Source organism: Erpetoichthys calabaricus, chromosome 3 (genome assembly GCF_900747795.2).
Source record: "Erpetoichthys calabaricus chromosome 3, fErpCal1.3, whole genome shotgun sequence".
NCBI classification, from domain to species: domain Eukaryota; kingdom Metazoa; phylum Chordata; class Cladistia; order Polypteriformes; family Polypteridae; genus Erpetoichthys; species Erpetoichthys calabaricus.
In genome coordinates this window covers 194877122-194903386 of record NC_041396.2, presented here as the reverse complement: position 1 = coordinate 194903386, position 26265 = coordinate 194877122, and the positions used below count along the sequence as shown (strand labels likewise).

At 36.2% G+C, this 26265-nt stretch overlaps 1 protein-coding gene across 2 annotated transcripts in view; it reads right to left on the bottom strand.

Moving 5' to 3' along the window:
• grik2 (glutamate receptor, ionotropic, kainate 2) overlaps positions 1-25425 on the bottom strand; it is a 781987-nt gene extending 756562 nt beyond the window's left edge. The window contains exons 1-2 of one of the 2 annotated variants that reach the window (XM_028797642.2): positions 25146-25425; positions 20673-21053 (exon numbers count right to left, since the gene is read on the bottom strand). In XM_028797642.2, the coding sequence (XP_028653475.1) occupies positions 20673-20790 (118 nt within the window). In that variant the 5' untranslated portion in view covers positions 20791-21053; positions 25146-25425. The remainder of the gene's footprint in view (positions 1-20672; positions 21054-25145) is intronic. The other variant, XM_051924105.1, reaches the window with a different exon arrangement.
• Between the last annotated feature and the right edge of the window lie 840 nt (positions 25426-26265).

Here is a 26265-nt window from a genome sequence, read left to right as displayed (position 1 = left end):
AGCTAATTGCAGCTGTGTAAGGTCGTGGAAAAGAACAAAGAATATTAAATTCTTTTCTACAGGTTACTAAGTATAATACTTCCACTTGTTTTACCCAGAAATTTACAACATTTAAAAATGATAATTATTATTATTTCAATATTGCAAAGTCAAATCCAAGCAGTGCTAAAATCTGAAGGTAACACGGACAGCAGAGCAAAACCTAATTTTTTTTTTTCCCAGAGTCCAAGCTTCTGAATAGGCTTCCTTTAAAAAAAAATCTATCATATCATGATACAGTGATTCAATTAATAATGAAATTAAAACAAGAAATAACTTGAAACCTCTGAATTTCCCAACTCACATTTATAAATCCCACAATTGTTTAATTAAAATCGAATTTGTTATTGTGTTCCCAAAATAATTTCCCTGGACTATTTGTCTATTTGAGTGGTGCTTTTGTATGACAAGCGAAAAAATGGCAAATCTTCTTTTTCGACATCTTAGGCAAGATTTTTTACAGAGTGTTTCTGAAGGCATAAATATTATAGTTTCTATTTCTTTAAATCACACTGAGTGAAATAGGGATACTTTAAGTAGCTTAGCAATAATTTCAATACATTTACTTTGAATATGCTGGAAATAGTCCAAAACAGTGTAATTCCCATAATATCATCAGACCCAGACACTGATAATTCAGATTGGCAGTAGTATAGCAAATAAAGTCAACTAACTAAAATATTTGAATTAATTTTCTGAGTATTTTGAAGTTGGAAAAAGCTATGTGAAAAGCTATGCTAAAGGAGAAGCTCAGTAAATACACTGTTGGGTAATAAAACTGCACTATTTTATTCTCCTTTTCATAGTTCTAATATTGTAACTGTCCATTTATAACCCAATTCAATACATTTACAGTAATTAAGGAATAATTAGAAAGAAAGCATGCTTTTGAGGAAACATCATTTATTGAACCTGCAGGAAAGTACGTATCCTCTACATAAAATATTGGACAGATTTTAGCAAAATCATAAATTTAAAAAAACTGACATGTAACCTTTTTGTCACTTTAAGCTACAGTAAATTGTTAGATTAGAAATATAATAATAAATAAATGCTTTTAAAATTGAACATACACTGAACTGTTTTATGTTAAGTAACTGAAACCAATGTAAATCAAACAAGTGTTAGCTGAGTTGCTCGATTATCTAAACAGACACGAACACTTTACTGTACATAATATTACTTTTAAATTTTTAAATCTGTTTTATGTTAACTACTTAAATACATGCCTGATTGAAATCAGTTTAAAAAGGCACATAATGGAATCTAATAACTGCATAACCTATTTTTACATGAAATAATGCTTTTATAAGAGTAAGGCTCATCAGGAGAACTGTGGCTATGGACAGCTTAAATTGCTATCAATCAAAATAAGATAGGTGCTTATCCATGAATTATATAAAAAAGGCACTTCCATGTTTTATTAAAATGATAAAAAATGAAGATGAATTAAAAAAAAAACACCCACACTGAAATTATTCATTTCAGGTCTGCACTGGTTATGATTGCTTAGCTATACAAAGAGCTGTTTTTTGTGCTTCTATTGTACTTAACTTTTCCATCTTCTGCTAGGATTTATTTTAAAAGTCTGAAGAATCTGCAAGAATGAAAAATCAATTAAAATTTCCTAGCCTATCCCTTGTTACAGTTTAAGTACTAGATAGCATAATTATATGGCCCTATGTTAGATGATTTTAAACAAAGCAACTCACAAATCAACATGATATCTCTGTTTCTGTGTTCTGATCCAAGGTAGGTGAAATGAGTTCCTCAGGGTAACCTAATGAACCCATGGAGGGAATGAAAGCAGCAGCCTCATGGATTACAGGCCAGTACCTTAGCTTAACCTTACCTTAGCTGCTGGGCTGAACTGCCAATAGTATACCTATCATTTTTTTAAACAGCTTGCAAAATAATTCCTTTTAAACTGCCTTTTCTCTGCTCTCTTGAAAGTAATTATTGTTTATTCATTAACTTCATCATTTAATCAATCTTTTGCTGACCCTTTACTTTGTCTATGTCGCTTCTATTTAGTTTAAGTACAATATGACAGTGATACTATAGCAACTGAAACTTAAAATGGATATTAGCTTAAAGTATTTAAGATTATATTACTGAAATTAGTTTTTGCAATAAATAGCATACACAAAAAATGTATTAGACAACACAAAAAATATTGACTAAATATATGTTCAAAAAATAAGGAAATATGAGTAATTCCAGATATGTGCTAAAGTATAAAGTATTTTTCATATAGTAACCAAGGATGTATATGAATGATAAAAGCATTAAATGATTCACAGTATAGTAAGGAAAAAAGGACTATTTTTAAGTTTTCAGCTATTTACAATTTCATTAACATTTTTGAGAAAACAAGACAAGAGTCAAGGCCACCCTTCATTACACTTCCCCAGTACATACATTTTTTAGCGTCAATTATCTATTTATTATAATGTAGTACTATGTGTCCTTTAGATAGATAGATAGATAGATAGATAGATAGATAGATAGATAGATAGATAGATAGATAGATAGATAGATAGATAGATAGATAGATAGATAGATAGATAGATAGATAGATAGATAGATAGATAGATACTTTATTAATCCCAAGGGGAAATTCACACATTTGCAGGTGTCCCAGCCGCAGGTAATGGAATGCAATATATACATTGTCACACACGCGTGATTAGGGGACAAATAAAGGGCCTGAATAGATGTAATTCCACACCAGACCAGGGGGTGGCGAAGTGCACTGATTGTCTCTTTCAATTCCTTGCAGACCATTCTCAGGAAATCCCGCCTGATTCTGGGACAACCAACGATGTCACTTCCAGTCACGGTCCTGATGGCATCACAGCCTCTGTGGGCATTTAAAAGCCACCATCTTAAGACAATAGTCAGTTCTGTTTTGGACTCAGAAGTGTGAACATTTCTGTTCTGTTTAATCAATTTTGCAGCCGGGAAATATATGGGTGGCTGCCCCAAACCTTCCCGATGTCTCTTGGTCAGTCTTGTTACAACATATACATATACATTGTCATACATGGCTGGGGGTCAGACCCGGCCGGGACGCCTGGAAGGACGGAGTTGTGGCATATTTGTCCTCCGGGCCATGAGGGGGCAACCGCCCTGGAGTAGAAGAGGCCCACGGAAGGAGAGCAGGGAGGCTCAAGACCGTTGGGGCCTCTGGTCACCGCCAGGGGGCGCCCCGAGCCTCATGGAGCCCGGGACTTATTTACTTCCACCACACATATGGAGGACGATCCTTCCAGGGTCACCCGGAGTGCTTCCGCCACACCAGGACATGACGTCAGGTAGAACAGCTGGAGCTCATCCGGGTGAGGATAAGAGGGGCCGCCTCCCTCCAATCAATGAGCTGGAGTCGGGAGCAGTAGCAGGACAAAGCTCCTAGAGAGAGAGTGCAGGTGGCCCAGGGACAAGGAGAGAGAAGGCCCAGGAGAAGGGAGACTGGGGCTAGAGGCACTGTGTTGTTGTGCGAGACTGTGTGTTGTGTTAACTGGAAGAAAATAAAGAAGCAGTTTGATAAAGATGTGGTCTGTGACTGGTGGTGTCCGGGCAAATATCACAACATATACATACATATACATACGTATATATACATATATAACTTATTAATGCCCAATTACTACTCCTTCCACCTTCACCGTTTCCAACGAAAATATAAAAGTGCAGAAACCGTCCCTCGTACATACATATATACATATATATAAATATATATATACTGTATATATAACTATAAATATGTAAATATATATGCGCGCATACACACACACACACACAGTATGTTTTAGTGCCACTGTTACTCTCCTAATTCCAGCTTCCTCCAAATAAGGAGGCAGAGGGCCTTTAAGGAACATTTTAAACCCCCCAGGAAGCCCTTTCATGTCAGCCCTCTTCCTACAGAAGATCATGCAAAGACTACACTTCCCAAGAGCCACTGTGAGAAGATCATTTACTGTAGCTAGTATTTCTACTTATCATCTTGGAGGCATTTGCATTGTTTTATACTTTACAATCAAGAATGAACAAACTGATGAGGCATCCCATCCAGGTAGTAACTTTCCATTTGTGATATGTCCTCTCAGGCAGATTAGACCGCTGTCCTTCTTACTATTACATGTAATAAATCATGTTGGTAAATAAACAATTGCTGATTGGACACAGGCAGTTTAAGTACCTTTGGGGCCACAACTTAGGACAGTAGTAGGGATGGTGTATTATAGTTAAAAACAATAAGGTACAGATTCTTTCTTTTTTGAAAATACAGCATAAAACAAAAAAAGTTCTCAATTAAAAATAAAATCAATCAGTATGAAGTAGCAACTGTGTATCTGCCTGTAAATGAAAAAAATAAAAGTTATTAATAATACACTAATTTGTAAAGATGCTAATGTGCCAGAATAAAATTAGGATGACATGTTGACAAAGTGAGTTGCAGGTTCAGTCCAGCTGGAAGTGACTTATTCTCTGCGTGTTCGCATGGGTTTCCTCCAGGGACTCCGGTTTCCTCTCATAGTCAAAGGGCATGGTGTCATGTTGATTAATGAGTCAAAACCGGCGTGCTCTGGGGGTGTGTTCTATCCAGCACTGGTCCCTGTCTTGTGCCTGTGACAATAAGAGGGTACAGAAATGAGTGAATGGATAGAAAACGTGGAATACTGCATCCATCAAGCATGGATTAAAAATGTCAAGGAGTGTCTTTTAACGGTAAAGTTCAAAGTGAAGGGTTTGTATGCACTTTGTACTTTACAACCATTGAAAATGTTTAAAAACCTAGAATACCTAGAATCAGCACCCAACTTGGAAGCTACTGTATGTTGTTTGGCAAATGACATGTTCAACATTATGATTTGGGACTGTTCCTCATTTACTGTATACAGGGAATAAAAAAATCTTTGCCTACTTTTCAAACAGTATTGCAGCAACTATTAATTAGGACTGGAGTATTACAGGATGGAATAATATTGCATAGTGATAAATCTGTTCTGGTACTTTAAAGTATGTTGCTCGTTCATTGTCTTATTCAATTGGAAAAATCCCAATCAGTCCATTGCAACAGTGGCAAAAGGATGTCTTATTCTATTTACAAATAGACAAAAATTAATCTTCCATTCCAGTAGCTGTCCACAGCTTGTTTAGAATTTGAAATGTGCTAGTCTTCTGTTAACCCTTTAGATGATTCAGTCCCTTTCACTGATAACTGCACATTGAGTTATTTCATTGCTCTGCCTATGGACTGGAGATGATATTGAAGCTGTATTTGAAGTTCAAATATTGTATGACTTATTGCATGCTCCATGTTCTGGAGAATATCTATTGTATGACATGGATATATGTATGAGTGGGAAAAAATATCAAGTTGAAAATACAAACCAAAACAGAGGTATTTGTTTGTTTATTTATATGAAATGAAAGACACTCTTTGACCAAATAGATTTGGCCACTCTAATGCTGTTCCCTCATATTTTCAGCATAAGTTATTCTATAACAAGAAAATTGATTCTTTTCATTGAATCTGACTGAAAAACAACTTGCATTTAAAGTATTTGAGGTATAAATTCAACAAGACATCAATACACCCCATGTACTAGTGGGTTAGAATTCAATAGTCTTTCTGATAAAAAAATATGATTGATACCAACCAACAAAAACTTATAAATGCATTAGATGTGGGTATTTTTTTCATTGAACTGATTTTAAAGATGTGGAGCACTTTTATAATATCCCCAAGCTCTAATAATGTTATGGTGGGCAGAGTTGTTAAAAAGAATGAGTTTTATTAGAAAAATAGGGACAAGAAAAAACAAAGGGAGATGAATTAAAACAAGAAATAAAAACACAGAGAAAAAATGACAAATATTTACAAGTATTTCTTACAAACCTAAGTATTTCTATGCCTTTCTGTAAGACTGTCATACCCCTATTGAATAAATGAGAAGGCTCTCCCAGTAACACACCTCAAATATTTTTTTTGGCTGATGCTCCCTTTTCCCTCTCACTCTCAACATTTTGTCAACTTTCCAGTCAAGCTCATAGCAACAAAAGTCTTCAAGAACCCAAAATCATGGCAGCTTTAAACCCCTTTACATCCTGGGGTCACTTCTCACCATATCTGAGAATCACCTCCAGGGTCTCGGATAGATCTATACATGCAACAGGGAGAGCAGATCAGAGCTATCTCTTGAAACTCCTAGCATCTGTGCACCCCAAGCCTTTAGTATGCTTTGCAACATTAAGCATTCATGACATTTCTGAAGCTGTCTTCCATCCCACTGGAATGGCATGACTCCAACTCACTTCCTTTCTGCCTATTTGCCCTCTAGTATTTTGGTTAAGTCCTGGAGGCTTTAGAAGGCACTTCTTCAGCTGTTTGCTATTCCAGAGGAATGGCATGTCTTCAACTGATTCCATCTTCAGCCTATTTGCCTTCTACCATTTTGGTGGGGCAATTAAGTTTCATCCCAGATTGCCAATTTAGTGCTGATGACCTTGTGGTCTTGTTTTTTACATCTCTGGGCAATTACAAAAGTTGAAAAATTTATAATGACCTGTAGCTGCATCTGACTTTTTGTGCTGGCATGGTCCCAAATGTTGCCAATGGCAGTACTTATTCTTTTATTATTAATATTGCTGCATATACCCATTCCTGCCTGCAATTTCCACCTTGACTAGGTCTCCCTCTACAATGAATACAAGAAGAAATCTGAAAGCCATAATGAGAGTGCTTTAAATGTAATAGGAGCGATATTCCTCAGACAGCAGTTTCATTTTTTATGTGTATAATGCTTAAAAAGTGTATTAAAAATCAAGCAAATGATTAATATTTTTAATACTGTGGCAATTTTGCAAATGAAATAAATTTTCAGGTTTAAAGTAGGTATTCTTCCAATAAGCTATGATTAAAACTATGTTTCACATTATAGCAGTGTAGCAGGGTTTGATTGAAACTATTTGTACATTACAGTGTTGTTATGTAATTTTATCTTTAAATAAGAGGATGGAATTATCATCAATATGAACTCTTGCTAACATGTAATTATCGCATATAATAAAATATCAGAAGGCCACTTCATTGTTCTGGGCTATTTCAGGTGTTAAGAGTACTGTACTTTATTTTAAATTCCACCCATGCATAATACTGCTTTTCAGCCCCTGCTGCCTCTAAATGATCTGTAGGAATTGCTTTGTAATGTACAGTCTTTCCCCACATTTTTTCTAAACCCATAATATTCTGTAAATGCTTGCATTAGCAACTCAATTCTTTGCTTTTCTCTATTAACTGAATATTGTAGGTTAGACAATTTGTTAATGTTATTTAAGAGTACCCTATAAAGCCATTTCACCCTTCAGAAATACATAAAGTAATTCCTCAGAGGAGTTAATAAAAGGCTTGTTTAAATATTTCAAAAGTAACACTTTAATTAAAGTCTTAACTGTCTGTTATCCACTGTGTTTTCTGGTTTTGATAGTTGTATGCAAATAACTGATTTCAATCAATATGCCTAGTCCATATGGAAAATGGCCAACACACCTACTTTTAGCAGACAGCACTTATTCTTAAGATACATCTCACAGAAATTTGTCAAAAAGCACTGGGTACCACAATGTGGATAAGATTGTGTCATGGGCCTGACCAATAGATAGATATAATGTTAACGTTTACCCCCCCAGGTGGAATTGAAGAGTCGCATAGTTTGGGGGAGGAACGATCTTCTCAGTCTGTCAGTGGAGCAGGACAATGACAGCAGTCTGTCGCTGAAGCTGCTCAATGATGTGGATGGCAGAGATAAAAAGACGTGATTAGATCATTTGCTTAACAATGTTATTTGTATTCTTTAACTGTTGGCCTGGCCTGTCATCTAGTAATGGCTCTTGACATTCACTCATTGCCTCCGGAGTGGTCTCTGCTGTCCTAAAATTTGATCAAGATGATTATGAAATAGATAAATAATAAATAAATGCATTTTTTGCAATCTAATTAATGTCTACACCATGGGTTTTCACAGTTCTACACAAATTCTTTGCTTCACTCAGTACAGTATATTCAAATTCAAGTTTATGGAGAGTTGGAGCCAAAGCTGAATTGGATCCAGTCTATTTCTGGGTAAATTCACACATACATACACAGACTTGCTTATACTAGGTCAATAATAATAATAAATTACCGGGGGGTAAACGTTAACATTATTCAAAGGTATTGTCTGTTTTTTTACCTGCATTTTTATCACTCTTTAATTTAATATTGTTTTTTGTATCAGTATGCTGCTGCAGGAGTATATGAATTTCCCCTTGGGATTAATAAAGTATCTATCTATCTATCTATCTATCTATCTATCTATCTATCTATCTATCTATCTATCTATCTATCTATCTATCTATCTATCTATCTATCTATCTATCTATCTATCTATCTATAAGCATGTCTTTGAAATATGGGAAGCACCAAGAGTGAACGAACACCAAAGAAAAAAGAATGCAGAAAATTAAACTAGTATTTGGTCACAAGGTTGCCCATTTTTACTATTACCATTATTGCTTACTGCAATAATATTAAAAGTAACAGTAGTAGTAGTAGTAGGATAGTACTGCATGATTATCCCATTCTCTCCCTACTCTATACATTCATTTACCTCACAGCTCATATACTCATGCGTGGACTAACTTGCTCCACTACAAGATCAATGCTGTACTAGTCAAGCCCAAATCACAACTCAATGCCTGCAACCAATGGAGTTTTTCTACCTTGGAACACCAAATTTCTCATCTTTTGTATGTGTTTATTTTCATACTTGCTATGTGCAACTCTGTAACACCAAATTCAACTCCTAAAGAGTTATGTATCAGTGGATGGATAGGAACCTATTTTGAAAGAGTAACTAGATCAACATTCTTTATTATCTTTTTTGACAAGAGAAGAAAACAATGCAATGTCAGATATGTCTATGAAAATGTTCTGTCTTGTTTTAGCAGTCACAACAAACACAGCTCTCTTGGTAATTCTATATATAAAAATGTATTGGTCCAAGTTATATACTCGATAGAATACAAATTCTCATGTATCACATGAATTTAGTGAGGATAGCCTATGCACTAACAAGCTGCCAGTGTCATCATTTGAATTTTGCACACTATATGCTGTTAGCAAGAGTAATGCTTTTGTGTCTTTGTGATTCATTTTTGCAAGGACCTTAAATGGTACACACATCCTTGATGGCAAGTGCAAATAAAGCAAAACAACTTAAATGCAGTTATACATCTTCACAGGATCAAGCAGAATTAAAGTAGTTCTTCTAAAAGAGTCTGAAGTAACAGGACTCAGGGGACATATTCTTGAGTTAGTTATCTTACAGTAAAATGCTTTAACCTCACTAAAGGTTACAAATCATATTGCAAATGAAACAACTGTTGTTCTTTTATTTTTGCTTAAGGCATTTGGTATGATCGGTTATATCAAGGCTACGAAGTTGTACATTACTTTTAGTTTTATTAATTCTGATGAGAATTATATAGAGACAGTCAAGTAAGTAAGAACAACTGGGAATGACTGTATGAATAATTAATTTTAGGAGGGCATTTTTTGCATTTACTTTTTACTTAGTATTTGTGAAATTATGCCAAAAACTGAGAAATAAAACAAACAATCACTAGGCTCATGAACTGTTAAGAGCCTTAGAGGAATGCAATCTACAGCCTAAAAATCTTGCATTAAGATCTCCAATGGCAGTATGAGGTAAGGCCGCAGAAAAATGCCAAAAAAGCATGGTACATGTAATATCCTGAGGCACAAGGTGATGGTTATACAATGTGAACACTTCACAATAAGTATGCAGGTGGAAGAAGGCTGCAGCAGTTATTCTGAACTTTATACCAGTGATTTCAGATGTCTTTCTACTAAGAAAAATATTCAGACTGTACAATGTGTGCCAGCCTCCCTCACTTAAATTTTTTTCTCAAACTGGTGTCCTCCCTTTAAGGAAGACATATGTGGCATTAAACCTAGAGGTGACTGACTCAATATACGACCTTCCTTGTATTCAGTGATCATCAGCATTTGCACTAAAGATTTTCTGAATGCTTGGCTGACAAAAGATCTGAATCCTGGAATATACATTTGATTCATTTCTTGAATGCTTTAAGAACATTATGTAATGCTACATTCTTAAACCTACTTAATCTATTTGAGGGTCTTGGGTGATACTGGAACCCAATGAGAAAGAATTGGATACAATGCATGAACCAACCTTGGACACTGTGCAAGTCCATAACAGGGCCCACTTATGAGAACACCCAAACTCATACAAGCTTAATTTCAGGTTCTTATTTAACTTAAAATGTATGGTTGATGTCTGTTTGGAGGAAGTTAGTTAAAGTATAGTTAAAAAATCAGTACATTCATTATATGTATATATTACTGTATTTATATGTCTACATTATATGGTGTTTTTGGATATATTCGTTTTTGTGTTTTGTGATTGTGTTTTTCTTGTGCTTTTGTTTCATGTAATTGTGTGTTTTCATTTTTCTTTATTTGTAGCAACAAGACACCTTACTCTTGGATCAAAGTTTTTTTTGTAGTTGCATCAACTGATGATTTTGCAAAAATGTTATGATCCATTCTGCTCATATGGATAGGAGGAGGATGGGAAAGGTGATTTGAAAATAAATTCTGTACTGAAATTTTGTATCCAATCAGAATATCTACAAACAACATGAAAAATGCAGTTTGGAGAAAAGTGTGGTTTGGTTCTCTGGGAATTGCAAACCAGTATGCAAAATGTGTCATGGCAATCAAAGGAGGTCCCGTTTATGCTCCACTATTTGCTGAAGACTGACATTTTACTCTGGTATTATGGAATATACAATAAATTAGGTATGTACAATGTATGTGACTATCTCAAGTGGTCAAACCACATCATTTACAAATATACAATCATCAGATCATCATAACATCCACCTTTGAATATGCAATAACCAAACCTTATATTTCTGACTAGCATCTCTCAGAGAAGTTTTATAAGACCTACACACTAAGATGCTGTTTACACAATTCTAAAATCGTTATTTCATCATGTGTATTAAGGTAGTTGAATGCTATGAATCAATTCACCAATGTGACACAGACTAGTGCTACAGCTCTAGTTAGGTATCAGCAAATATTGTAGAATCATGTCATTTCAAAGGTAAAGTGCTCTTCCCCTGTGATGAAACACTGTTACTATCAAAAATCACTATAGGGTGGTCCAGATCGTATTTCTTTTTGCTATCCACTGTCACGCTCTTCGGTATCACTGAAACCAAGGAAAGCACTAACTCCTCCATTTGATTCACTTCCTATGAAAGGCTTCCCCAGGCAGGCTGCTACCACTTGAGAATGTAGCTACACCCATCCTGTAAAACCGTTACATATTGCCACCTTTCTGCAAAGACTGATGACTGACCATTGCTATGATAATTTCTTACAAACCCAGCAATGTGTGATTTCATACACCATCACGTTTTGAAAATGTATTTTAAGGGATCCCTCACAATTCTTATTTGAGAATTTCAGGGATTCAAAGAATAATTAAGGGGTCCCAGACCCTACTCGACACACAATTGTTATGACATGTAGCACTGAAAAAATGTATTTCTCTGCCTCTGTCTTCCAACATTTAAAAGTGATTATGAGTGTTCTGAATTATGGAGATTTAAGCTTCATCTTTATTACCTTCCTAGTATGTGTACAGTAATCCCTCCTCCATCGCGGGGGTTGCGTTCCAGAGCCACCCGCGAAATAAGAAAATCCGCGAAGTAGAAACCATATGTTTATATGGTTATTTTTATATTGTCATGCTTGGGTCACAGATTTGCGCAGAAACACAGGAGGTTGTAAAGAGACAGGAACGTTATTCAAACACTGCAAACAAACATTTGTCTCTTTTTCAAAAGTTTAAACTGTGCTCCATGACAAGACAGAGATGACAGTTCCGTCTCACAATTAAAAGAATGCAAACATATCTTCCTCTTCAAAGGAGTGCGTGTCAGGAGCAGTGACTGTCACAGAGATAGAGAGAAAAGCAAACAAATCAATAGGGCTGTTTGGCTTAAGTATGCGAAGCACCGCGGCACAAAACTGTTGAAGGCGGCAGCTCACACCCCCTCCGTCAGGAGCAGACAAAGAGAGAGAGAGAGAGAGAGAGAGACAGAGTTTGTTTTTCAAGCACAAATCAATATGTGCCCTTCGAGCTTTTAAGTATGCGAAGCACCGTGCAGCATGTCGTTTCAGGAAGCAGCTGCACAAAAGATAGAAACGTGAAGATAATCTTTCAGCATTTTTAGACGAGCGTCCGTATCATCTAGGTGTGCGAACAGCCCCCCTGCTCAATCCCCCTACGTCAGGATCAGAGAAAGTCAGCGCAAGAGAAAGAGAAAAGTAAGCTGGGTAGCTTCTCAGCCATCTGCCAATAGCGTCCCTTGTATGAAATCAACTGGGCAAACCAAATGAGGAAGCATGTACCAGAAATTAAAAGACCCATTGTCCGCAGAAACCCGCGAAGCAGCGAAAAATCCGTGATATATATTTAAATATGCTTACATATAAAATCCGCGATGGAGTGAAGCCGCGAAAGGCGAAGCGCGATATAGCGAGGGATTACTGTATTTAACAAACTCATTTTTATTTTTATTGCAATTGATGTTTACCACATCACTTGCTTGTTTTTTTCTGTAGGCACCAACAGACATGACAGTCCTTTACTAGGGACATGGCTTTAGAAGTCACATGGCATTATATTGCAGATGTCATGGTATAAAAGCCATTGTCAAAGAAAGAAGCAGTCAAGATTGTAAACCACCTCTAAAAATTTGTATTCAGAGTTTTTGTTAGTAATTCATGGCTTTCTCATCATCTGCTTTGTTTTTTTTTTTTACTTTGAATTTAGCTTATTGTTTTTCTTTTGTCATCCTACATTATGACCTCCTCGCTAGTATGGTCCTTTAATAGGTTTTTTTGACTGAAGTTTTCTCCCGGTCCTTTCCAAATCACGTCTTTGTGGACTGCCAAACAGATTCATCTGCCTGTTATTTCATTGAACTAGAAGGCTGTTGAAAAGTGACAGAAGGACAAAAAAGTTTCTTGGCTCCACTCAAAGCAAACAGAAAGTTCAGCTTTTATTATTATCATTATTTTAAACACAGTTATTCTGTGTATTTCTGAGATATCACTCTTAACATAGTTTTTAGGATTATGTATACCAGAGAGTGAAGGAAGGTTGTAACTAAAATAAAAATTATTTTTCCCACATCTAATGAATGCTATCACTTAGTTGTATCATTATTTTAAATAGTGCTTTCAATAGCCTGTTCAAGCTACAGCAAGAACCATTACTTCAAAACAAATTGAGAATTGTGTTATTAATTTTTAAATTTATATCTTGTTTTATTTGCAATGTTCTGACATCAAGACCAGAATTGTGTCCTGTCTTGTATCTCATACTGCCAAGCTGGGCCCCATACATAAATGTAATACATTATGTTTCACAAAACTGGTAACAAATAAATAGATCAGCATGAGTATATAACATTGACTTTTCCAAGAAACCTTCACTATTTCACTTTGAATTTTACCATTCATCCATCTATTTACTGAACCATTTTAATCAAATCTCTGAGTCATGCAGAGCCAAGGGCAGAGAAGGATCAGGTTTAAGGCAGGCACTAACCAGAGCTATAGTTTCAGTCCATCGCCGGAATCACACACTCACAATCCTCATGCTGGGCCAATTTAGATTTGTCAATTTACCCAATATAGTCATTTTTTGGATATTGGAAGAAAACTAAAGGAACCTGAGAAAACCTGAAGTGGACATGTGGAAGACAGGCAACTCCATAAAGATGGTGACCAATTAATCTAGTGCTGGGGACAGCAGCAATAATCTCTTCACTTCACAAACTGTTTACTGTGTATCTGATACTGTGTATAATGGAAATTCTTCTTACAGATTTGCAATTTATTAACATTTACTAAATAATTATAAAACTATACTATAACAAAATACATTTATATACTTAGTTTTCATTAGCACTCTTGTGATAGACCTTTATTAACACAGTGTTTTAAAAGAAATGTAACTGCTTCATATAGAAATTCCTTTTTAAGTACAGACACACAGACAGACAGACAGACAGACTTCCATTGAAAACTTGGATTCAAGCTCCATAGTAGTAAATTAATACAATGCAATAAATACAATCAATTGTCTTTACATTAAAACAAAGTACAGTGTTGTTTTAATAAATTACCTATTACATTCCAAAGGATTAAAGAAAGTACTAAAAAAATCATAAACAGTACTCATGAAAGAACAACCCATATTTTTATGTAGCAGAGTTACTTCGCTTTCAATTTCAAGACTGACATCAAAGAAACATTATGACACACCCTAAAGAAGTAAGTCCACAGGATCAGCGTCTTACAATTAAATAATGCTTGCCAGAAGTGATGCATTAAACTGTTCCACAGAAATAGCTTGAAGGCTACGGCGACATTGTTTAGTAGCATTACTTTATACTAACTGCATGCAGATACTATTTAATTTAGGGACACCACTGATAATCCAAGAAAGAGATGATGACAGAAAAGAAGATAGAAAATAGATAATTCTGGGCATACTTCAAGAGGTTTAAGAGTCAGAGAGTCAGAATTTGACAAGGTTTAAAGACTGATGCTAACATCAGACATATAGAAGGCAAAATTTAAAGGTTAGGAGAACATAGCCAGACATCATGCATAATTTTGTTGAAGCCACAACAAGAGACTGTCTTTTTTGCCATTGCCTGGAATAATTTAGAGAACAAGGCTTACAAGAATAAATCTTTAGTCATAAACCCCTTACTCTTTTATTCTACATCTTAACACTGCAATTCCATTGCTACTTTTGTGAGACACTTGTAATTATTGATTTGCAGTTCAAATAGTGCCATGCATTTAACAAAAAGTATAAGTTTTTCTTAAATCAGAAATGAGGAGACCCTGGAAAATGTGGTCACTTCATGGTGCTTTCAATCTGGTTTGACTCTGGGTGTGGTGCCTGCTGTATGGGATTTAAGAAAAATGACAATTGAGAGGATACAATTCAGTCACTCAAACTTGCTTGAGTAATTTGCCTGCTCAGCATGTGTATGTGTGGGTTTCCTTTGGGGCCTTCAAATTCCTCCTAGATTCCTTAAAACATGCTGTTAAGTTGGGTGACAGCGCTAAATTTACCTAGTGAGGGTAAACGCATGCATGTACCGTCTAGGGCTGGTTCCCTCTCATATTTGTTACTGCTTAGATAAGCTGTTGGGTTTTAAACAGAAAAACAACAGGTTAGAAAATGAATGAATGCTAATTTAGAAATACTTAAAATAAAATTGTACTGTTATAAGATAGCAAGTCTACCATACTGTTCTTCCAGCTTTAATTCATTCCTCCATCATTTTTTAAACTACTTAATCCAGTTACAGGATTGCAGGTGCCAAAACCTATTTTGCCAGTAATGGGTGTAGAGCAGAAAACAAATTGGGAAGGGTGTAAGTTTTAATAACAACTTAAGACAACATTCATTATCTCAGCTTTTATCTCTTTTTCCCTATACCAGAAGCACAAGTCATAAGGCAAGAATCAACTGTTGATACTGTAATTATCAGGTCATCAAAAAGCACATCCTCACACTCACTTACATCAGGTCAATTTAGACTAGCCAACTGACTTAGTATGCATGTGTTTAAAAGACTAAAGGAAGCAGGAGGAACTGGAGAAAATAGACAGCAGACAGGTATGGAGACTCAACCTAAGTGCCTTGAAACAAGAAGCAGTGCCAATTAAACTATACTTATAAGATATAACCAATCTTACTGCTTATTTTATAAAATCTTGTAGCACTAAATCATAGCTAAAGTTGTTTGAACACTAAACAGGACATAAACTTAAAGCTGATTTATAAATTATGGATTATTGTTACTGTATAATTATCAGAAGTCTTTACTCAAGATAATGTATAAAATCAGGATAAATTGAAACTGTTTAAACACGCTTTTCACAAACAGAAACACAGGAAATATCAAGTTGCTTGTCCAACAGGTCAGGTTAGCTCAGCTTATCTTAGTTGTGAAGAATAAAGTAGCCACAATACACTGAACTAAAGGCAACAACTGGAAAAAGAAATTAGGCAAAATGTTCAACAAAATGAATGAATATTATAAGTGTTTAACTCTTATCAAGCCACTTTTGCCTATGAGCATAGACAGATCTTTAATTGTAAAAACTGATTTAAGAACCTGATTTTTAACCTGATTTTTTATATCCGCGTAACCACAATGAAGCAGTGCCAACTTCCTTCAATAACATTTCTTTTGAAACTGACTATTAACAGTTTATTCAACATCAGAAAAATGTCAACAAAAAGACAATCACTAAAATATTCACTTGGAATTCTGCTCATTTTGGTTGATTAAAGTACTTATTATGAAAAAAAATGATGCAGAGATTAGTGCTGCTGAATCACAGCTCCCAAACACTGGATCCAAATAACAACTTCACGCATTCTCCCTATGTGTCCGAGGGTTTTTTCTTTTACTCCGAATTATTTTTCTGCATCCTAAACATATACTGTATGTTTTAGGTTAACGCTAAACTGTAAATCAGTGTATGATCCCTATGATGGCACTTCAAGTTTCAGTTCTTGTTCTGTCCTTTTCAAAGCAGTTCCAGCTTCCCCATGCCTCCATGAACCAGACTACCTGGTTTAGGAAACGGAAGGATGCTGAAAGAAATAATCTAACATAATTAACATGCCCCTTACATAGTATTCTAACTTTTGCTAATTTATTTTAAGACAAATTAAATACATCTAACTATTACTAAGCAAGTGAGTAAATTAGATAAGCACATGCCAAATGACATGAAATAAAGAATTCAAATTCTCTGGTCCAGAAATAGCATAGAGTAAGTCCAGCAAGGACAGATTTCAGTTTGCAGAGACATGGAAATATTCTTTGTGCTTTAGCATGTAGCTCTTTAGAAAGCAACATTATGTTTTGTGTAGAGCATGTCAAGCTTTTCCATGGTCAGCGGATAAATATATACACCACTGTGATGAGCATTACCTAGGGCGAAAATATATGTCGACTTTGTTCAGCTCTGACATTTGAGCAGAGAAACTGTGTTTTGACAGACTTTTGTAGGAGTGATACATGAACGCAGTTGCCTTAACATGTATAATAAAGCTGTATAATTTATTAAATGCACTTTGAAAGTGAGATGAAACATTATTGGTAGCTAATTTATTTTTTATTATTATTATTACTACCATTAGTATTCTAATTATTGTTCTTTGAATTTTTCTCTCATATAATTAATTTAAACTTAGTTACACTTCACACCAGCCTATATTCAATGTGACAATCTGAAGATGAACCCCATTTCAGATATTAGTAAACACATTCTTGTACTTCTCCATGAATTTATCACATCTGTTCCTCTCATGCTCATCGATGAAAATGCAAACCGCCTGGCTAAAATATTAAACCAAAACAAATAAATACATCCTAATTTCCATTTACAAAACAAAGCTTATTTCAAAGTGGGCCACTCATTTAATTATTCAGCAGGACGTTTGCAAAAAAATACTTTGATGCTTTGAGATTTCCAGTTACGTTTAGTCTTGAAACTTTACCAACTGTGTGGTGATAAATGAAGGATATGGCCTTTGGCTGTTGAGAACACATTTAAGGGACCTGGCATGTTGAATACTTTTATACACAGGAGTGAAATAAAATATTGTATGCTGTGTGTTATACGTTAACGCCTATGGTGGAATAAAATATTGCATAGTTATTTATATAGCAAGAATTAAAATATCTGACCAAAAATGGAGACTCTCCATCATTTTAACCATCATCATTACACTGTTTATTCGAAAGACTTCAGACGCTTTTTTATTACGTGTGTTTATATATATTTTTAAAATGTTTTTTTTTCCATTTGTGTTTGTGAGTATATTATATATAAAATAAAAGATCGATATACAATACTATATAATATGTATGTTCAAATATATGTATGTATAGTAAATATTATACACACGTGCACATGCACACCACATTTATGTATGAGGCATTTATGCTTTGGGCGACAGGTATTAAAATACAACCAATGAAAAGCTGGGTATATGCCACTATAAACACTGTGCTTTTAATCTGTTTTTTCCAAACGTTTATGTCGGTATGAATATATTAGAATTTTACTCAGTAAATATCGTTATTGTTTCTGTCCAGTTTGCTACAATACAGGTAACTATTACTTAATCTTATCGCTATGCATTCTCAACGGTGTTCATAAAATGTAATTAGTTCAAAGCTTCTGCATAAATTCCACCTGAATTGAACAGGCTGTAAAATGTAAGTTCGACTACTACGTGTGATTGAAATCGCTATAGAGAAAGAAGAGCCAGAATATATGAATAATAATTCGTAAAGCAAAAATTAATGCGTGACATAGCGACACACTTCCACAACCGTGAAACGATCGAAAAATATGTGTAAATATTTAAAGGATTAAAAATGTTTTTATGTTGCCAACAAACCAACAAGTGATATATGAAAAAAATGACGGTTTCAATATTAAATACGTTTAGATAAGAAGTCTATTCATGAATGAAACTGTTTACATTTTATGTTATAATTCCGCATCAGGCTGTTTCGGAATCACCGGCTCGTTCATTTAAGAGTTGAGCAGCAGCCTATCCCCAAATTACGTCCAGCGCTCGATGGGGGCTGGGGGAAGCTTCAGAGTGAGTATCGTGTAGATGTCTGAGGTTTGCAATAAACTTCGTCAACCGCGATCGGGAGTTATCAGGCTCTCCGAGGGACTGAGACAGACACACACACACACTTGCTCACAGGGGACTGCCCCGCGTAGTAGCCTGGGCCTGGCTACGAGAATGAATGTGTAGTTGTGAGCAAAAGGTTTCATCGACAGGCGCTCCAGCCCGTTGCCATAGTGGCAGCTGATTGCGGATGCGGTCTGCTTTTTAAGCAGGGCCTCCAGAAGCTATTACTGTCAGTACGTGTAGGTGACACCCGCACAGTAGACGCTGTCTTCCAACTGAGGCATAAAGGAAGGGCGAGAAAGCACGAGTGAATCACCGGCATCGCAGCCACAAAAACCTATTAGGTGATAGAGACATAACCCGCTGTACACAATCGCACATGTCCTTACTCCAGACATTTTGTGTTAAACGTGTTTCAGGCGTTCCAACACAAAGCATTTTGCCCATCCTTCAAGCTATTTGCCGGGTCCATGTTAAAAAAAAAAACAAAAGAAAAAACGTGTGCGCAAAAATGTGCAGTGAGGCGAGGGCTCTGGTGTTTAAACTGAATGCTAGACACCACGTACTTAAAACAATTTATTCCTTAGCATGGTTGCTATTGGCAACGGGCAGAAAACTACATACTGAAAAAGGGTCTGAAAAAAAATAGAGTTCGGAAAATTCAGTGAAAATGAGCCTTGCTTTGTCGCCATTCTTTTAGTAACTGTGCATTTCATAGCTATGACTGGTTTTGTGTCGTCTTTTTCTTAGATTTTTCCATAATATTTATGTTGGTAAGGGGTGCATTTCCTTTGTTGACATGGGTCACCCACAAGAGCATCGCCCGACAAAAGGAACAAACCGACTGAAGTCTTTAAAACACACCTGCTGCTTGCCTGAAACTTGGCACCGTTCACAAAAGAAACCAAGAATTGTATGAAAGCAACATATTTCAAACCATTAAACAAGTCATTTTAAAATGTATATTCTCTCTTTATATATAAAACACATGAAAGCTTGTCGTTAAATCACAATTTCTCCTTCATGTTTAAGAAACCGTTGCGTTTGTTCACAGTATGACTCACAGTAAACGCATGAAATGATTCATTAACCATCCCCCCACACTGTAATCTTCCAAAACTCTGCTACCACAATCTTTTCTCACCATCTGATTGCCTGCCATTCATATTATTTTACTGAAAAGTATAATCAGTAAGTTCTTGGACTGCCAATGTTTGTTTCTGGCCGTGTACATACCCGAGGTACACATTACTCTGGTGTGCTAAAAGTTTTGGGCAGGCACACGCGAGTTCTACTTCTTTCCAACTCTTCCAAATGTGCCTATATGTCAAAAACATGCGTTTCAGCATACTAGAAACCAACAGCCTAATTACTTTGGTATACCTAGAATAGCAAGAGCAACCAGAATAAAATGTAAGACGGATGTGATTTTTAAATTTAATAAAATTAATTAGGAACCTCCACAGAGCCGTGCTTCCCCTCGCGTTGTTTTTTAAGAACTAGGCTCTTCTGGTCTACAGTCGGACAACTTTCGGGTGCAAACCTTCATGGGGCGTTTAAAGAAGCCGCTGCAATCTAGACAGTGCTGTCATTAAAAAGAAAAGGGCATGAACGGGGTCAATGGATACAAGTAAACTGTGAAGAACAGCCTAGTGATGGCGTCCAAAAGAAATGAGATGTAAGGTTACTGCTATTCTTCCATACAATTTCGAACAGCAGCACAATTACAAAGTAATGGAAATGCAATTAAAAATACCTTACCAAATCGTAAAACGTGCGGCATGCTTTGTGAATATCCCACACATAGCAATAGCAGCAGGAGAAGCCCAGCGGTGCACCTGAAGATCAGTTTAGTTAGAACTGGGGAGATAATCTTCATGTTGTTTCTGTAATGCACAGCGTTTATTCCCCCTCTGTTGTTAGATTCCCCGGAATACTTCTATTGACGTTTTGCAGGGTGATGGCCCTCAGTGAGGATCACGGCATGGTCACTTAAAGAAGAAAGCAAACGCTTCCCAAATCCATTAGCAATCCCTGCATGTTCTTCTCTCACTGCGCCAAGAAGCAACCTTCCGATGCAAGGAATGGTGGGACATCCATGTTAGGCTGTGCAAATCCCGCAGAAATCCATACACGAGTAGCCTGCAACGAAAAGACAATCGGTATGTATCCAGGCAGGCGACTCTGATGATTAAAGGGAAACGGGAAGCAATTCGCAAGCTCTATAAGCAGCGGTGTACTAGGCTATCCTTCTACTGCACTGCTGCACAGCTTCTGACGTGGAGCCAAGATTAGGCTGAGGAAAAACGATAGCTTATTACAGTACTGCTGACCAGATATACTTCCCGATTTTCTATGTGCCATTCAAATGATCCTACATCTTTCCCTGCCTCTTGTGATGGAGCTGAGGGTTTCGTTCATTTACGTTTTCATGTGCTTTGTCTCTATCATTAGACGTCCCTACCGGTGGGAATATAGTATGCTTCAGTGCAGAAATCAATGCATGCATTTTAATACACGGTTTGCGAGGTCGAAATCACTTAGCCTTGGTGTTGAGAAGGGGGCACATCAAGCGATTTCAGGAGGAATTCCCAATTTAAGGCTTAGGAATAGATATTTGCTTCCCAAAAATAGACAACAGACTGCCGGTTCTTTCGTTATAAAAGCAATATTGTTTGCGTGTTAGACTAGCCACCTTAAACTTTCATTTATTTATTTATTCAATAAAACATGGGCACGTGTAGGAAGTTTTTCATATGCGATATTTCAAAATATTAAGTCAACGAGTTAGCGGATTTCTTTGAAGAGTTTAAATCTTTATTTAGATTCAATAAATGTTTTGTCATTGCACAACACAAGGTGTTCATGTTAGACATTAGGTTATAATTATTTGTTTTCCTTCAAAATGACTGTGTCTGTTCTTTAGTAATACTAGTGTTTCTAAAAGTAGAAGCTAAAGCATTAAAGTTTTTAGTTTATCATGTGTCTAGCTGAATTACATGGGTTTTCATTTTGTACATAGCGCGTAGCTAATTTACATTCCCGACAGATATCTACTCATTTATTTGTCAAAAAATCAAGTTAGCAGTAAATATACCCTTGATTGTGCCAGTGAATGATGCTTATATATGCCATAGATGTGGGTGAGAATGCTTGTCAATGCGGGTTAGCGAATGCCGGTGTAAAGCCGAATTCTAGCGGGTACGCGCACGCGCACTGGTATCTGTGTGAGTGAACAAGTGTATTTGTGCTGCTCGCCTGCGAGTGCTTGTGTGGGTGTGAGGGACTTTAGATTTCTCTTTGTGCAAGCATCGGGAGATTAAACGGCTTAGCTCCTAAGATAGTTTATACCTCGGTGCAGAAGTTAGACTTTTATATGGAAAGCTGATTTATGAAAGGCAACACATTCAGCTTTTACATGAAACTGAATGCCTAGGTACAACGAGAAGATTGACAGACGACAGAAAAGTTTAAATGCCATGCTATAGACGTGTCAAAATCTTTAAAATGTAACCGCCTTAACCAATAGTATATAGTGATAACATGAAGCTGAAAAGAACACCTAGCGGTTTGAAAATGTCAAACACCTAGGATTCCATGGCTGACAGTCTTCTCCAAATTAGAATCTGAACACATTAATGGATGGCACTCTTCATTCCTTTGCAGTTAAAAGTGTAAGGCTCAACTGCTATTAATTAAGTGCTTGTGTAAAGTCCGGGTAGACTGGTGTGCGACAAGTCTATGTTCTTGGCCTGGTCACTGTCAATTTAGAATTTGCACGTTTTCGCTGTGGTTTCCGGATAGTCTCGTTTACCATCACCACATCTCAAAATAAAATGTGCATATCGAATGACAACCCTGGACTCTTAACTGCCACAGTATTAATGAACGCGCATGTGTGAACGTTTCAATACGCTGGTATCCCGTCCAGGATTAGTTCAAGCCTTGCGCCCAAAGATATCGAGATTTACTTCCAGTATCCCTTCGATCCTCTGCTGGATTTATTAATTGGTGGACCTGTATATATGTGTGTATAATGTGTATACAGTACATTTGTTTCTATATCTGTTGCACGTGTCATCCAAGATTAATCATTTATCTTCTAAAAAAGGCATTTCGTGGTTAGCATCTACTGCTGTATAGACTAACCGTCAACCCAAACACTTCAAAATCCATTTAGTATTGATGTAGAAACTCTGTGCTAAATAAAGTAATGAGATGTCCTTAAAACTTTCGTTGTTTCAGAGGGTCCTTTTTTGCCTTAACTGCGGGGCACACTGTAGAGAACGTGGGCAGCATTGCTTCAGTACCACGGACAGCACCTATATGTTGGCCATTATTTTTATGATTTCTTGTTTTTAGTACCTGTATACACTCTCATAAATATTTTAATCTCAAAAGGACCTACTCATTATACTGTAGTTTGTATTCGTTTTTTTCTCTTATATGCAGATCATATTTTTATGTGGCATTTCAGGTCTTCAATTGAGTCTTTAATCTTGATGTGTTCTGATAATCAAAGAAACCCCCAGCTCCAATGTGGAATATTAATGTCACAAAGGGTATCCTTGTTAAAATGCATTATACATGCTTCATTCACGCTGGTATCACAGTCTAAAATGTCACAATGTATCATACAAGAAAAATTCCAAACTATATCGGTATGCCTAGAAGTAGGCAAATCTCTACCTTCCAATCAATAGCTCAGGGTAAACATTTCCCGTTTCAATGAATAATGCATGTATTGTAGTGCAGTGCAAGAAAGATGATTTTTTCATTTTTATTTAAAAGTTATGAGCTGTTATATTATGGCACATAATGTTTTAATTTACATAGCTTTCGTTAAACTATCCTTATGTGCTGTACTTACCAGTTCCAAATTTATAATACAAATACGTTTAAAACAATTTAAGTCAACGAGTCATAAATAAAGACTTTTTTGATCATATCTTTTAAAATATGGGTGGGAAAGATGCTGCTCCTGCACGTGAATTCCTTTCTGGTGTTTGTGCTCTCCTGTTTATTTTCTCAAGTCACTAAACTGGTATTTTAGCAAGCACAGCCTTATTATAGAGTAAATTGATCGAAGATGCTTTTTAGCCAAATCATAGATATTAAAAGCTAGACTGAATGACGTTTACCTTTATTTAAATAAAATTTCAAGCTTAGGTTACTTTTTAAAGGATTGTCTATTTATGTTGTATTAACGATATATATCAGCTTTCAGTTTAAAACTCAGAGTGTTTGAAAAATGAGAGCTTCGTATGATTGCCTGTGTACGAAGGAAACGGAGAAACGGCAAAGAGTGCTTAAGAGATGGTACATACATTTTCATTGTCACTTTAAACGCTTTTTAAGAGTATCTGAAAGTGTGTTATAAATGGAAAGCATTAACCACTCAGCAACTGCCTCTCTGGGGCCAACTTTTAAGGGTTTGTTTTAAATATGAAAATATAACTGAAACGTGTATATGAGGACGATGAAAAAAATCAGACAGTTTAGGCAGCATCACCCAATTTCAATATTCCATGCAACTCTACACAGCCAAATGAAATGGAACTCATTTTTATATGTTTCAGAAAATATAATGGATATTAAACTCTACCACCAACCCCCACCCTCGGCCCCGAAAGAGAATGAAAGTAAACATATTTAAACCATCATATTGAAGTCACATAACGACACCAAATGCCTTTTAAATTCTAACAATAAGAAATGCATTAGCTCAGAAGCAGAAAGTAGAAGAGACATGCATTTTAAATGGGGGTCAAATGAAGAAGCAGGAGGTCACATTTCTCCACGGTTTATTAACTAACAACTGCAACCTTTTAGACGTCTGCACATTGCCACCAAATCACGTACCGTCACCATTCCCATTATACTATACAAAAGGGGGACTCTTTATTATTTATATAATTGAATCGCTCAATATGCCTGTCTTTATTTATATTTTCTTTTATTTTAATTCGAACTGAAATAGTCTTATATAGGTTCGAGAGCAGCCCGAGGGAATGGTAAGGGAATGCACGTACAGTGTGTAGATGAAAAGTAGTGGTAGTTACATTATGAGAAAAAACTCTGCATCTTAGAAATCTCTACAGTGTAACGTGTAAGAAAGCGGCCCAGAATCAATACCTTTAGAATCAAAAATGAGAAAAAGTTATGCTTAACGATATAGTAGTTAATGCTAAATTGTTTAGTAAGAAAATGCAAAAACCTTAAGGTGTTTCTTACCTTTGTATATAGCGAAGCAAAATCAGCTGCCGGAGTGTTAGAAGAACCACAGAAAGTAGTTCATTTGTTCCAATAGCTGAGAGAAATCAGTCCTGTAGCAACTGTAAGCTCGCTGTGTTCGGGCTACGGACAAGACACGCCTCCTGCCGGTCAAGAAGCTCGCTGCTTAAAGATACAGCTTGGTTTAGAAAGAAGAGATTGGAAGTGTTTTCAAATAATTATCTACTGATTTAATGCAAAGAGCATTAACATCTAAAAGAAATAAAGCGATAAAAGGTATTTGCCACCGTGTGATTTGCATTTGTTGTGCACATTCTTTGAAACGAAAACACAACTGAATGTTAATTGCGATCAAGTTTTTAAATGGAATTACCCGCTTATATGTCAATTCTTAGACATTCTGTTTAAGAATAGTGAACGCAATTGTCTTTTGAAGCTGAAAAAAAAAGTGTTAAAGGAAATGAAGGGTTTGAGAACGGGGGAGGGCGGAGGAAAGGGGAAGGCGAGGGGAGAGCTGTAATTAAACACTACACAGCCCTCTGTGCACTGATGCTCAAATGCTGAGAGACAATATTGAGTTCATTTCTTTACATCCACACCTGGAAACACAACAATGGGCAAACAATCCGTCTTCACAGTGTGCTTTGACTTTCCTAATTTATTAATCTATTAGGATTTTTAGAGGGGTAACTAGAAGGCACAGAGAATTTAATTAATGCGTGTGCTTCAAGTTATTTGTATAACAAAGCTAATTCCAAAATACGTTTTTACCTTACGCTGCCGGGTCCGTTACACACAAAGGTTCCAACTTTAACTTAATGGACCCAGATCTATGATATATATTGCTGTTATATATCTGTGCAGAACGCAATGTGTTCATATTAACAGTCGTTACGTGCAGTAATGTTTCAGCGCGAACACCACATTATGAAAAGGTTTTGCCTAATTGCATCAATAGGAAAGGTGAACCCCAGATGTTGTGGTTAGTTAATCTGATCTATCGGTAAAGTGACTCCGCACGGATTATACCTGTTCAGTCTTTTTTCCCCCCCGAAAACTGTAAACGTCTATATAGTTTCCTTTAATCTAAGGAAGAGATCTTTATTAAAGTGTTTCGGTG